Source organism: Leptonychotes weddellii, chromosome 12 (assembly GCF_054177405.1).
Source record: "Leptonychotes weddellii isolate Sample4059 chromosome 12, ASM5417740v2, whole genome shotgun sequence".
Taxonomy (NCBI): domain Eukaryota; kingdom Metazoa; phylum Chordata; class Mammalia; order Carnivora; family Phocidae; genus Leptonychotes; species Leptonychotes weddellii.
In genome coordinates, this window is record NC_138380.1 from 36799495 (window position 1) to 36814177 (window position 14683).

The following is a 14683-nucleotide window of genomic DNA, read 5'->3' on the forward strand; positions in this document are numbered from 1 at the left end:
CAGTAGAGGCAGAGTTAATTGGGAAACAGAATCAGGAAATAAGTACAATGAGACAGTGATGGGCTTTGATGATGGGAGTTGCAATCCCAGCCGTACCACTTGCAAGTCCTGTGACCTGGGACCTTGGAGAAGTCACCTAACCTTTCTAACTCTCCTATTTCTTATTAAAAAAAAGAAAAGAAATTGACGAAATCTTCCTCACATGCTTCTTGTAACAACTAACAGCAATGTAGAGCCCAGTCCCTGTCGCGAGCTGGTGAGCCTGCTGTTGGTACTGTCACATTGCAGGTGTCGTCCATCAGCAGGGGCTGGCTGTATACTGCTGTGAGCCCCTCTGGACTGGAGAGGGGGGTAAGGTCCTGGTTTCTTCTGGGAGAGGGGTGGAGAAGGTAATTTCCAATGCAGCAATCACAAGGAAATGTCCTGAGCTCTTGTCAACTAAGGCAGCAAGCCTGCTGGGTCAACTAAACTGCAGGTTTCAGATGCTCATCTGGGGCCTCCTAAAGAAAGCTCATGATGGAAGGTTTAATTTCTGCCAAGTTTTACCTTCCCTATATATAAAATGAAGATAAGCATAACGCCTACCTCCCAGGTTGTTGTGAGGATAACACCAGTAGAACCCCTGGGCGCATGATATGTACCCGGTAGATATTCTCTATTATTAATGATGTTTCTTCCTTCCCTCTTCAACCAAGCAAGAGCAGGGCTCGTTGGTCTCAGTTTTGTCTGGTTGTCTCAGCTTCAGTAATCCCGTAAAAACTCCAACTAGGGCATAAAGTACACATATAATCACCCTGGGCCCCAAAAGATACTGTGATAATGTGATTAATAATGAGTTCTTGGATGGCAGTAGTGTTTTATTTTTTTTTTTAAGATTTTATTTATTTATTTGACAGAGAGACGCACAACGAGAGAGGGAGAAGCAGGCTTCCCGCAGAGCAGGGAGCCCGATGCGGGGCTCGATGTGGGGCTCAATCCCAGGACTCTAGGATCATGACCTGAGCCAAAGGCAGACGCTTAACGACTGAGCCACCCAGGCGCCCCTGCACTAGTGTTTTAGAGAGCTGCCATGGACTTGTAAATTCCATTGGCTTCCGTGCTTATGAAAGTGAGACTGACAGCTCATTGCCCAGGGCAGCAAACACACAATCCGCCTGTGTTTACGGTCCAAGTTCTTTAAATAGCTCTGTGTCCCAGGTCAGAACTTCACTGTCGCCATTTTTCTGCCAGTGACACAGGCTGGGGGTTGGGGTGACATACGTTCTTGCTGCTCATTTCTGAAATGGGAACAGGCTTGACTAGGAACTGGCGGGGGGGCGGGGGAGGATCAAAGAACAACCCATGTTCTTGGAAACAATACACTGACACAACATCCATTATCATCACCACCACCTTGCTCCACGTTTGTGACAACTTCTATCCTTTCAAAGCGCTTTCCCATGAGTCATGTCATTTGATCCTCTCCAAAACCTATGGAGATGGACAAGGAGACGTCATTAACATTTTTTAGTTAAAAAAATCGAGGCTCAGGGCGCCTGGGTGGCTCAGTTGGTTAAGCGACTGCCTTCGGCTCAGGTCATGATCCCAGAGTCCTGGGATCGAGTCCCACATCGGGCTCTCGGCTCGGCGGGGAGCCTGCTTCTCCCTCTGACCCTCTCCCCTCTCATGCTGTTTCTCTCTCTCCCAAATAAATAAATAAATAAATAAATAAAATCTTTAAAAAAAAAAAATCGAGGCTCAGATAGGTAAAGTGACTTGCTCCTGATTGGCACAGGCTGGACTTGAACCCAAATCTTCTGTCCTCAGACCCAAACCTTCCCTATGTGACTGTATGTTGCTGCTAGCCTGTTTCCTTACCTAGGTCTGGAAGAAAACAGCATTTATGTGTCTTCGTATCTACCCTTCTAGAAGTCTGGATTCCACTAAGATAGAAGAGGTTGGTGCATCATAGCTTGCGGCCTAGGCAGAGCAGAGTGTGTTCCCTTAGGTTTGGTTAGGGTTCACTTCCTGGGGCCTGCACCAGAGGATTCTCTCCAAGTGGAATCCACCACATGGTAGGCAGAGGGCTTTCCCCACATACAGAAGATCTTTGCTATAAACCCTGCTCCAGCCCCACCCCATCCTCCTCTCCTGGGCCGGAAATTCCACCATTTGGAACCTTGAAGACTAACTGGCCTTAAAGAGATTCCAATTAAAATAGGAATTCTTTCACTATACATACAGCTTATATTAAAACAAACAAACAAACTTAGGATACTGTTTTGGGCAGGGGGTGGTCACAAAACCTGGCTCCTTCCATTGTCCTCGTCCATGAAGCATGAACCAGAAGAGGCATTGTAAAGATCCCATGAGATGTAGGTACGAGGACTATAAAAATATAAGTGGCCCAGATAGCAGGGAAGAAGAGGATGGCTGGGGTGCTGGTCTGGGAAGGAGGAGAAAGTAGACACAGCTAGAGCTCGGAGCGCTGGCTCTGATTCCCAGAAGCTCTGCATTGGGAAGGGACGAAGGCAGTCTGGCTGATGTCATGGTCTGGTCCAGGACTGGACCATTTGCGGCCTCCAGAGCCATTTGGGTTGCTTTGACCTCCAGCCATCTGTGTCTGGGAATGTAAAACAAATGGTTAATGGCATCAGATGGTATATGATCTCAAATGTCCCCCCCTGCTTACTGCCATAAGAAGGAAAAGAGGCCCCTGGAGAAATCATCAAGGATGCTATTTTCAAAGTTGCAATTAATTGTGTGCTGGGGAAAGCTCATCCTCTGCCAGTTATTCTGTCGAGAAAGGGGAAATTAAGGGTGATGGAGCTGTGACTGAGAGGCCAGTTTGAATCATCCTTATAAGGTCAAAGAAGCAGACACAGAGCCCATATTCAACCCCAGGGATCCTGGAAAAAAAGGTGTGAGGGTCATGTGGTGGGGTGCGTCAGGAGCTGACTTCCTTTAGGCGAAATAGGCGCCTAGGGATAGGTCTTGACTGTCTGACCTTCGACTTCACAGTTGCATGGGGGACTGTCCTTAGGTTACTTTTTCACAACGCCTTACGTCCACTGTGGCTTGAGCCAAACATGTCCCCGTCCTCTCTTTGGGACCCCTCTGTGTGGCCGTGTCCTCTTATTTCACTCTGCAAACTTTCTCTCTTATTTCCCTTCTCTTTCTTCCAGCCAGTGAGACCTGCAACGACTTCCACCCAATGTTCTTCACCCACGACAGATCGTTCGAGGAATTTTTCTGCATCTGTATCCAGCTCCTGAACAAGACGTGGAAGGAAATGAGGGCAACTTCTGAAGACTTCAACAAGGTAAGGTTGAATCTGAGGCAGAGGCAGCAGCTTACTGTGTCCCCAAAGGAGCCCCCCCTCTGCGTCGTCCCTTGGCTATCATACCCGTATGGACCTGAGCTGTGTGTTGGTGATGCTTTCATCTCTGCTGGGATAGGCCTGGAGCAGTCTTGTTCCTTTTGGCTAACTAAACTGGAGCCACCAGCAGAGATCCTTTCTTGAAAAATATTGTCTAGATTAACTTTTTCCTTTAAGGGCGTTAGTCTGGGATGCCGTGTTATGGCAACATCCCCTGGGGAAAAGGCCTCCCCTCCACCGGTGTGCAGGCAGCTGTTAGAAAAAGAATGAGGTCAGGAAGGCTGCTCTGTCTAGGTGACTTGGTTTCTTCGCAGATTATGGATGTGTTGAGATAATCTGCCCTTTGTTGTGTCAAAAAGAGTTTTTATTCAAATGCAAAATCTCTTTCAGGGAGTTGAGTAAGTTTATATGGAACTTTTTTTTTTTTTTAGTTTACAGAAAGCATTTGATTCTTTGAACGGATGCCTTCTTTGGTTTTCTGTAAGAGCACAAATTTTATGTTTCTCTTTGTGAGTGAATGTTGGGTGCTGAGAAGAGTGTTGACCAACTTAGAGGAAGCAGAAGTATCATATGAACTTTTCAAGAGAAACAAAATCTTTATCCTTAGATAAAGGCCTTGTTAACGATCATCACATGGCTAGTAATAACTGATGGTTGGGACAGGTGTATTTAGGAGAGGTATAAGGTCCCTTATACCTTCAGTCCCTTATACCTGAAAGGGACTGAAGGGAGAGGCCTTCAGTCCCTTTCATTTGCTACTATTGCTGGATCTGGGTTTGACTGGTTCTGTCACCCATGCCTGCTGACCTGGTCCTGGGGACGTAACTGTTGTTAAGAGTCTAAGGATCCGATCTCACTGTCGTCCTGTGGGACCTTCACAGCTGGTGAACAGATCAAATTTCCAACTGCACTTGATGTTCTCCTTGGTCTGTGCCTCCCTGTCACCTTTCCTCTGAACTTCTTTTCCATCCATCCTTCTTTTCCACCATATTTCTGGTTCGTGGCATCTTGAAGTGATATTGGTGGAAAGGAAAGAAAACGAGGAAAAGGAAATAATACTCTTTGCCAAACCTCTGTTAGGTCTCCATCAGCATGATGATCTTCTCTGCAGTTGAAGCAGACAAAGCTGTCTTAGTCGCCTTGGGCCATCTATTTAATTCATTGAAATAGGCCCCAGCGACGCCCCTCTGTGGAGAGCCCTGATTCTGCCAGCTAGAATCTAGAGCTGCCACGGGTCTAAGCAGCTATGCCCAGGGACAGGCATGACTGAAGAAGGGAAGTGGAGGAAAGAAATCCAGTAATTCTGCAGCCTCCTAAGTGTACTTCACTTGATTATGAGGGACTTGGCAATTGAGGTGCAAATCATCCCTGGGAAAGAGGAATAAAGGAGCAGGGAAACCTTTGTACAATCAAGCCAAAAAAAGGGGAGAGTTAAGTAGTCTCTGAAATGGCCAAGGCCACTTTGCCCTGGATCAGATCAACTCTTCAGGTACTACAGTGTTTCTGAAAGCCGTCCAGTACTTGGCTCCTATGTACATGGGACACCTGTTCTTTCAGGAGAAGGGAACCTCTCTGGCTCATGTGCTCTGGCATCAGGTATCTGTCTGCTTTCCAAGAGGATTTCACTCACCCTTCTTCTTCTGAGTTACAGAAATCAGCATTTTTATAAATGATAATAATGCAAATATTTTTGTTGTTCATCTATGCACAGATAAGGTATATGGAAAATATTACCAAATTCCTGCAGAGGAATGGCTCAAGAGGCTTAGCACTTAGACGCTTAAATCCTACAGAACATACAGTTTACGAAACGAAGTCCCAAGAATGCATTGTTAGCAAAGGGAACCAGAGGCCTCAGTCTGGAGTTGGTGAGCGTGGCCATTGGATCTGTGTGGTTCATCACGACCAGCTACTTGGGTCAGTGGTAATGATATCCTGCCTGTGCAGGGTGAGGTCCCCCAAGTGTCATTCTGAAACTTTTTTCATAATTAACTTATGTGGCTGTAAAAACTGCCTTTGGCAAGACCTAAGGGCCAGGATTGGGGAACATGATAAGTGTCCCTAGTGCCATCTTATTGTGGCCCTAGTGCCATCTTTTTGCATTGTCTACTGATCATAGACGTCAGTCTGGTGTCACGTACATGCGGCCAAATAGTGATGGTGGTTTATGGCTGTGAAGAGGCAGTCAGAAGCCTGAGAGGCAGAGGGTCCCATCCTGTGTACACATATCCCTTGGTCAAGAGTGGATAACAGAGGAGGGCCAGGGATGGGAATGACAAGTGCTTTAAGTTTTCTACGTGAAATAGTTTTGTTTTGTTTGCTTTTTTTCTTTTTAGTATTATGCACGCCTTACTTCTGGAACAGAAAAGTCTATCAGTTATACACTATTTTATCATGTGTGTACTAGTTTTCTAGGGTTGCTGTCACAAATTACCACAGACTTTGTAGCTTAAATAGTACAAAGGTACTCTCCTACAGTTACATTGCTCAGAAACCAGAAATGGGATTCATGGGTTAAAATCAAGGAGTCAGCAGAGCTGTGGTCTTTTTTGGCCACTCTAGTGGGGGCATCCATCTCCTTGCCTTCCAGGTTCTAGAAGCCACCTGCGTTCCTTGGCTCGTGGCCCTTTTTATCTTCAAAGCCAGCCAACAGGTCATGTCCTTCTCATGTCACACCTCATCACTCTGATCCCTCTTTGGCTTGGATCTTTCACTCTTTTAGTTACCCCTGTGATTGATTACACTGGACCGCCTGGATAATCCAGGATAATCTTCCCTATTTTAAGGTCAGCCGGTTAGGAATCTCAATTCCATCTGCAACCTGAATTCCCCTTTGTCATATAACATAACATAGACACAGATTCTGGGCATTGGAATGTAGACATCAATGAGGGGGGTGCATTTTTCTGCCTACCATAATGTATATTTAATTTGTAGGTGTATTACATTTGTATCTGTATTAGTGTGTATCAATTTAAAGTATTGAAATGTGGACAGATGAGCTTTTCGTTGTTGTTTTATTTGCTGGTAGACCAGCATCATACCAGTCAGAGTTCTGCTAGTGGTCACTCCAACACAGATTTAACTACGTCCTTTTTCTTTTATGTCCCTATTCTGCCTCTAACAGGCTTTTGAAAAAAGATGGGCCCTGTATGCGGGCCTCTAGGTCAGTTCTTCCTGATTTTTTTCCTGCTGCTTGTCTATCAGCCACTGCTCTGCTTTGCCAGATAATAAATTGGAAAGGAGAGAAGAAGAGCCAAAATTTTCATCAGTTCATTTTTCTTCTTGTTATTAACTTGGTAGCAGAAGCTATTGAATTTAGGAACAAACGTGGATTCGGTGTTATTGGTAGATTTAATGTTTTTCTTGTTTCCAAAGATTGTCCAAATTCGAATTCAGAATATCTTAAAAGAGCCCAACATGAGACACACTTTCTTTTGAACTTTGTTGGACACCATCTCAGACTGTCGCCACTCTGAACAGAAGCATGGGTGGCGGGTTTGCTTGTCGACCTACGGCCCGGGTTCTGTAAGAAGGGGCTTAGCTATCTGCCTCCTTCAGCTCATTACTGGAGAAGCAGTATCCCTCAATCCAAAATTCTGATTTTACAAATAATAACTAGATTCCAGCAGGTCCAGGAATTTCTTCTACAACCCACCTTGCTTGGGACACTAGTTTGTAGATATCTAGTACTTGGTAGTTAATGCTTCTGCCGGAAGCGAATATTTGGAAAAGCAGCTGCTTCCTTGCTGCTCCAGGCTGAGGAAGCTGAAGATGGGATGTTTCTTATTTATGTGAAAGAAGTAGAATTAGAGAGTGATTAAAGTATTTATACTTTGAAAAGTACTTTCTTCCAGTTTCCCAATGTAGCAGTCTCTGCAGAATAATCCATGGATTCAGGCCATTGAGTTTGTATTCTGTTTTTGCCTTTTGTTACCAATATTTTAAAGCATGCATTATTCATTTTTATGGGCATTAGAGAAGAGCTTAAACTGCAGCTGGATACCTCAGCACACAAGTGGCCCCATAATCATTTCATTGAAGCCCTCATTTTTTAAGCAGGGTAAGAAAGAAGACACAAGTGATTTGGGTAGTTCAGGTATGGGAATCTCATTTAAAGCTTTTATCGCAGACCATGCCACTTTAGAAATTCTAACAAGGGTATACACATCAAAATCGATATTTGTGTGTAGTAGTGTTTCTCAACCTTATCAACCTTGCCCGAACCTTAGAATCACCTGGGGGGCTTTGGAAACCCCTGTCATCCCAGTGCCCAATTGTACAACATACCAATTACTTCTTTGGGGTGGGGCCAAAGCTCTCATGAAGATTTTTCATGAAGGCAGATTTGATCACTAAAGGTGAATCACATCCATAGCATGACCATCAGTTGATACATGTAACACAGACCACCAACTAGTATGAATTGTGTGCATCAGTGAAGTAGTCCGTCCATTGGTTTGTAAGGCCCAGGTTCTAACCCTGGTTCTGCTACTCAGGAACAATATTCCTTGAATATTAAAAAAAAAAAAAAGTGGATACCAGTATCCCATTGCCCTCTTTTATGGTGGTATGATACTAAATTGAAGTAATAAATGTGAAAATGCTTTGAGGAAGTAAAATGTCATATGTGTTTGTATTCTTTTTGTACATAATAAGATAAATCCTGTCTATGAAAAATGAGTAAATTGCCCTTTTCAAAAGAAAACATTTTTTTTGGCTATTATGTTAAAAAACAAAGGAAGGAAGGAAGGAAGGAAGGAAGGAAGAAAGAAAGAAAAAAGAAAAAGAAAGGAGGGAGGGAGGAAGGAAGGAAGGAAAGAAAAAGAAAGAAAGAAAGAAAAAGTGAAGCTGCTTATGTACCACAGATTAAGTGCTGAATTGAATGAACTCATTTAACTTTGGCAGAAATAGGGTTTCAACGGAAAACGTCATGGATTTGGGAAGAAAAAACTTTATTAGGTACCTTAGTTTTCCATGTGACAAGCCATGGGCAGCAGCCTAAAAATCAGGTTTCACAAAAGCTCAGGTGCTTAATAGCTGGAGAGAGTTAAGGCACTGTAGCTATTACCTAGCTGCACAGACCTCTCTGGGGATGTCTGAGCCGTCTAGATACCTTCAAAATACTTGTTCATGGCATTGGTGTTACTTTAGATGCTATCAAAATCGTCATTAAAAACAAAATCAAATGACTTTGCCATGCTTTCAAATTGCCAAAATGGAAGAAACTAATGGTTTGAAAAATGTAGTCACTCTAGAGCAAAAGCACTATTTTGAAACTTTACCCAGCAGCATAATATGCAAAGCACACACGACAGAGGTTAGGATCTCAGCCTTGCAGATGACAAGCCATCCCTTAAAATAGGAGAGCCTGTGCACAGGGAGAACCCAGGCCCATCAGACAAAGCCGCAGCTGCCCCTGGCTAGGCTATGAGCTCCATCTGAGTCAGTGGGAGAAAATCTCAATTAGGAAGAATTGGAGAGCAGAACAGAGCAAACATCCTGGGAAGTCCCCTGGAAGATTATCCATGGAAAATAGCCACTAACTAGTCATATCTAATGGATTATGTTGTGGTGTAAAAAAAGGGATCATTTGAGAGCTTGAAGGCAGTGATTGCATGAATGAGAAAGGGAAATATGTTCACTCCCCGAACTGTTTCCAGCTTACTGACTTTCTGTGCATGCTTTTCAGGGGCAATTATATATTCCGGAGTTCCCTTCCTAGGCCAGCTCAACTTCACAGTGGTGCAGACAGCGCTCTTGTTGGTTAGCTGAGCTGGCCTAGGGAATGAAAGGTGGTCTGTAACTCTCGCCATGAATAAACATGAATCTCCTCATTTGCATGAGGCAGGTGACTGTAAAATATCTTGGAGCAAGTTGTGAAAGGAGGCTTTGTGCATCCGTGCCCAGGGGAAGCTGGGGAGGACTCAGTGTTGTTTATCTTCATTAGAATTCCATCTAGGGCTGCTGGTATTGATCTGAACCGGGCCTGGGGTAGCTAATAAAGTAGGTGTATGTTTTAATTGAAACATGAACATTTAAGTGAGGAGAAGTCTTTTAAAGGGCCCCAATGTCGTACAAGAGGTTATCCATTTCTCAGCTGTCTAGGCCATTTACAAGTATTTATTCAAAAAAGCTTCTCATGTTTCACAAAGGTCTTTAAGGTTTGACATGAAGGAAATCACACTTCCTGTAGAAGTAAATGCATTATACAAATAGATTTATTTTTTCCTTTGATGTTTCCTGTTGAATAGGTAGCAAATAGTTTCGTGTGTGTGTGCGCGCGCACGCGCGGGCAAGCATATATTTAAATGAGTGCTTTTAAGCTATTCGCTTAAGGTAGTGTTACCCTTTTTTTATGGAGTTTGCCACTTCCATTGGGACAGGAATCCAGGTATGTCTCCTTCCGTCTTCATCAATATAAATTGTGCTATCCAGAGACAGAAAGACTGAGAAAGAGACCAACTTTACGAACTTACTTTTTTTTTCAAGAGGTATCTTTTTATTTTTTTAAATTTTATTATGTTATGTTAGTCACCATACATTACATCATTGGTTTTTGATGTGGTGATCCACGATCCATTGTTTTCATATAACACCCAGTGCTCCATGCAGTATGTGCCCTCCTTAATACCCATCACCGGGCTAACCAATCCCCCCCCCGCCTCTAAAACCCTGTTTGTTTCTCAGAGTCCATAGTCTCTCATGGTATCTTTTTAAATAGACCCCAGTAGGTGCACTTTCTAAAAAGAAGTGCATTAATTGCAGGTAACATGGGCCTGACCAAGACAGGTGGTATGAGGTGTTATTTCCCAGACTCTTTTGCATTACCACCCCCCGAAGGGTCTCCTTTAGACATCTTTCCCCTAATCACCCTACCCCTGAAATTTTAATTATGCAAATACATTGTTACCTGTTTATGTATTGTCTGTATATCTGTGCTTTATAGTTTAAGAAATAAGATTTTTTTTTTTTGCTCCTGCAAGAACCAAATTTCTCCCCCTGGGGGCACGATCCCCTGCCCCATTGAGAATGCCAGGTGGAGAGGAGCGAACGGAGGCTGAGCCTGGGCGCAGCAGGAAAGTCTGGGGGCAGTCCTGGCCCAGGGGCTCCTCACCAGCAGTGTGTCCTTGGGCATGTCCTTTAGCCCCAGAGCCCTTCTCACCTGTAAACTGGTAGCAGCAACAACAACAACAACAACAATAATAATAACGATGGTATTTCCCCAAATCACTGTGAGGATTAGGCCCTTAAAGCTTGGCTTTGTAAATTGCCCCATACAAATTGGAGGTGCTGGTGTCAACGACAGAACCTAAATTGACAGTCATTTGCACTTGGTCGTGTAGTATAATTGAGCTGCTTTGATTTTCTAAGATAGTGTATTCAAATATCTAGAAACACAGATTTTCCCATTCCTCTGTGTGGAAACCCATTGAACTTTGGTTTGGCTGCCAGGGGAGACTTTGACTACAGCAGGGACAGATCCCTAAGTGAGGAGGAAGTCCTCTGTGTGGGTTCCTGCTGGCGAGGGATGCTCCTCCCCAGCCTGCCCACAGACATACTGCAAGTGACTGAGGGGCTTGGCTGAATCTCCAGCACACTGGTCCTTCAGGAGCCCAGGTCTCCTCAGCTGCATAACCCCCGGGGCATGACCTCGTGCAAGGGATTCAGCCCTGTGAGCTCCAGATCACTCATCTGTGAGACAGAGACAGGAATGACCGCCCCCAGGTGGGCTCTGAGCCTGGACCAAGTCCGGCAGATAAACTACTTAGCTCAGTCCAGCCTGGAGCAAATACTAGGTGACACCAACTTCTAAATACTTCTGAAAAGGAAAAGGCTAGTCGTGGCAATACTGATGGCAAACATTTTCAGAAAAAGACAAGATTCTCCTGGGGATTTAGTGATTAAGTTCATAGAACTTAATCCTAGCATGCTGTCTTAGTGGTCCCACACTCACAAGTTCTGTGAAACGTGGGGGTCATCATAAAGTGGTGACCATTTCCAGGGACTGTTCTGGGTCATGCCTTTGATAGCCTGACCGTATCTCTTTATGAAGGGGTGGTATCCGGAGTCCTACAGAAAGAGTTAGATTTTGTTGACTCTGTTTATGTAATTTCCCTAAGAAATGGTTAAACTGTTTAAAATTTGTTTAAAGATTAACTGGTAAGTTTAGTTGGCTGAAAACACTGCTAGCATGTTTTGCTTTCTTGACATTTGCCATAACTGGAGCATGTATAAAAAGGATAATTACCATGATTGAGTCTGATGAGTAATTTCGGATAAGCCCTGACAATAGTAAATATACATCTCGGAGGTTTCTTTGCATGCAAGATCCTCATTTCCGAAGTCTCCCTAGAGTCAGTATATCTTTCTTTGTATGTGTAACATGTGCTAAGCTGACACTTGCCAATTACAAGACAAAAAGAATTGATAGATTCTTCTGCTGGGCAGTAGTAAGATACATCAGTCACTTGGTTCAGCTGCAGACCATCCCTGATCTTGGAAATAACGATGCCTCTAAGTTAGCTCCTGTACATCACTCTGTTCAGTGACTTCTGAAACTTCTTCCCTTTTGTTAACTACACTTTGGGGCACTGCATGAGTTGTTAACTGGTTCCAATGACCTGAATTCCATATTCCATTGTGGATTGTGTTAGGGATTTGATAATGGCACAGAAATCATTTTATTAGTATATGTCCAATTAAAAGGAAATTGCCTACATTTTAAATAAGGTGTAATGAGATTTAGTCATTTTAAATTAAAGGGCAGATAGGAATCAGAGTTGGATAGCTAAGAAGAGTACCATTAGATGGGAATCTCTCATGAAATATGAGTCCTCCTTGATTTAAAAGAAAATATTTATCTTGTAATTGCAGAGAAAATGATGTGCTATGGGGGTTGAGAGCACAGTTGTACAAAGGGGTATGTTTCCTAAGGTAGAACAAGAGAACATAAAGGTGCTGTCATGTGGGTGCTCTTTATTGCCAACTCGGGGTGCCAGATGTTAGGAAGAGGCAAGGGACGGAAGGCAAAGAGGTGCCCCAGATGAGATGAGATGGGGAGTCAGAATGAGAGAGTAGTGTCAGAATCCATTTGTTAGGACTCCAATAGAAGAGCTGGGAGAAATGAGAAGATCCCAAGTGAAATTTCTAAATATCTCCTGCAAAAATACTAGACCTAAGGGGTCAGAAGTTTAAAAATATATTTTATTATTTAAGTGTGTATAATTCACCTGCTAATCTAAGTTCCTTCTATGGCTGTGCAGGTTTTTCAAAAGTGTGCTTTTATATCTGAGCAGTGGTGAATGATGGGTCGAGCAGTCCCCCTGGACTTACCAAATAGGAGCTAAAACCCTCACCTGCTGGTCCGACACCAGATGCTAGCTACTCTCTCCATCTCTAGCATAGAGCTGAGCCACTAGGCCAAATAGGTCAAAGCAAGAGCAAAGGTGGGGAGGCAAGAAGAGGATACCAAAGCAAGGCTAAATTTGTTATATAGAGAAAAAGAAACAGGGAAACTTGAATTTGAGAGATGAGAATTCCAAACTGCTAGTTTCTTCTTCTCCTCTCCTCCCCTCTGCCCCTCCTTTTGTTGTTTCTATGTGTTTCCCATGCAGTTCTGTTGAAATGAAAAACAATAGTAGGTGCTCAGTGAAACTCTGCGGGAGGAAGTCATTTAGGCAGGTAGTTAACTCAGATATCACGCCCACACAGGGCCTACATCTTCCCGGGAAAGTCCTCAAGCTGGCAACAGCGTCCTCAGATGTCCCTCAAGGGATCCCCTTGCCCTGGCCCTATGAATAATACCGTTACTCTAGAACTTACCACAGTGAACTGCAGTTGTCTGCTTAATCCTCAGACTCCTTGAGAGCAGAGCCTGGCTTTTTTCTGTATTCTCAGGATCTACTCAGTGCCTGGGAGGTCGACGGCATTCAGTGTTACTATCCCACAGCCATTGTCCACACAGCACAGACACATCAGTGCTCCATATCTTGGTGAATCGTGTTGCTATTTAACCCACACTTCTAATGCTGTCTGTTCTTTCAACAAATACTATTTTGTGTCCACAACACGGAAAGCATGGCGCTAGGCACTGCGGATACAGGTGGGTTCTGCCTTCACGGAGCTGGCAGTCCAGGGAGTTTCTGTTTGGAAGTTTACGGACTGGTTCCTCTTTGTGAAACCAATCAGCGGCCAAAGTCACTACAATCACTATAAGGTCCTCTGCCTTCTCATTATTGTCTTAACTCCGATCTTCCTCTTTCCTCACTCTAAATCTGGTAGGTGGAATGGCTGGTTGCAGTTCTTTACTGCTTCATAGGAGTCCTTGCCACAACCTGATGGGGAGTGAAGCCTATTTCCCCTGCCCTTTAACTTTTGACACGGGCCAGTGAGATGATCACAAATGTGCAGCGCGCAGAGGCCTGAATGTTGCTTGTGTGGTTGGCTCGGGCTCTTGCACTTCTGCCTTCATCCTGAGATAGAGTACATAGTCTGGGTAGCCACTGCCCCTAAGTATAGGTCTCAGAATGAAGCATACGGAGGACAGTTTCCCCAGTCAGCCCGCAGAATTACAGCTGAAAACTGCCACCTCAGCTGACCTATAGACCTGTGAGTATGAGAAGAACTTTCTAGCCATTGGGATTATTTGTTGCACAGCACTTGTGTGGCAGTCACTTATCTCCCAGCTTGGAAGCCTTTCCACTTTCCAAATGTCCTCCCACACGCATCTGACCATATCATTGTTGCTTTTAATCCATCTGTGCCTGTCCATTGCCTGCCTCATAAAGTTTCATGGCCTTAGCAAGATGTCTAGATTTCTCTTTACTTAGCTTAATGTACCTTTCTTGCTTCATCCTCATGTCTTCACCCTGTACCTGCTCTAAGCTCTGCATGTCACGAACTGCCCACAACTCCTTGTGTTTGCCATGGTACTTTCATATCACAGATATATGTTCACCCTCCTTCCTTCTGCCACTAATGCCTTCCTCCATCTGCTCACTGAAATTCTGTTTTAGGATTTTACACACGGCCACCTCAGGGGTACCACCTTGGATGGTTAGCATCTCCATTTGATTCAGAATGAAATTCTGTATACCTGCCTCCATGACATGGAAGTCTGAACTTCTTTTGGAAAATATCTTCTAGCTGTATCGTAGTAGTTGTTTATTTACAAACATCTCTTTCTCAATTAAATCAATATAGCATTGGGAGCAAAGAACTATAACTTTAAATATTCTCCAGATGTTTTTGAAATAGGATCTGCCCAATTACTTTGGGTTGAATGTCAAATGAATAAATAGCCAGGAATGTTTAATTCACACA

At 43.9% G+C, this 14683-nt stretch overlaps 1 protein-coding gene across 9 annotated transcripts in view; it reads left to right on the forward strand.

Annotated features, from left to right (window-relative positions):
- ELMO1 (engulfment and cell motility 1) overlaps nucleotides 1-14683 on the forward strand; it is a 518756-nt gene that overhangs the window by 358154 nt on the left and 145919 nt on the right. For all 9 annotated transcript variants that reach the window (XM_081800259.1, XM_081800257.1, XM_081800260.1 and 6 more), the window contains one exon: nucleotides 3165-3301. In XM_081800259.1, coding sequence (XP_081656385.1) covers nucleotides 3165-3301 — 137 coding nt within the window. The remainder of the gene's footprint in view (nucleotides 1-3164; nucleotides 3302-14683) is intronic.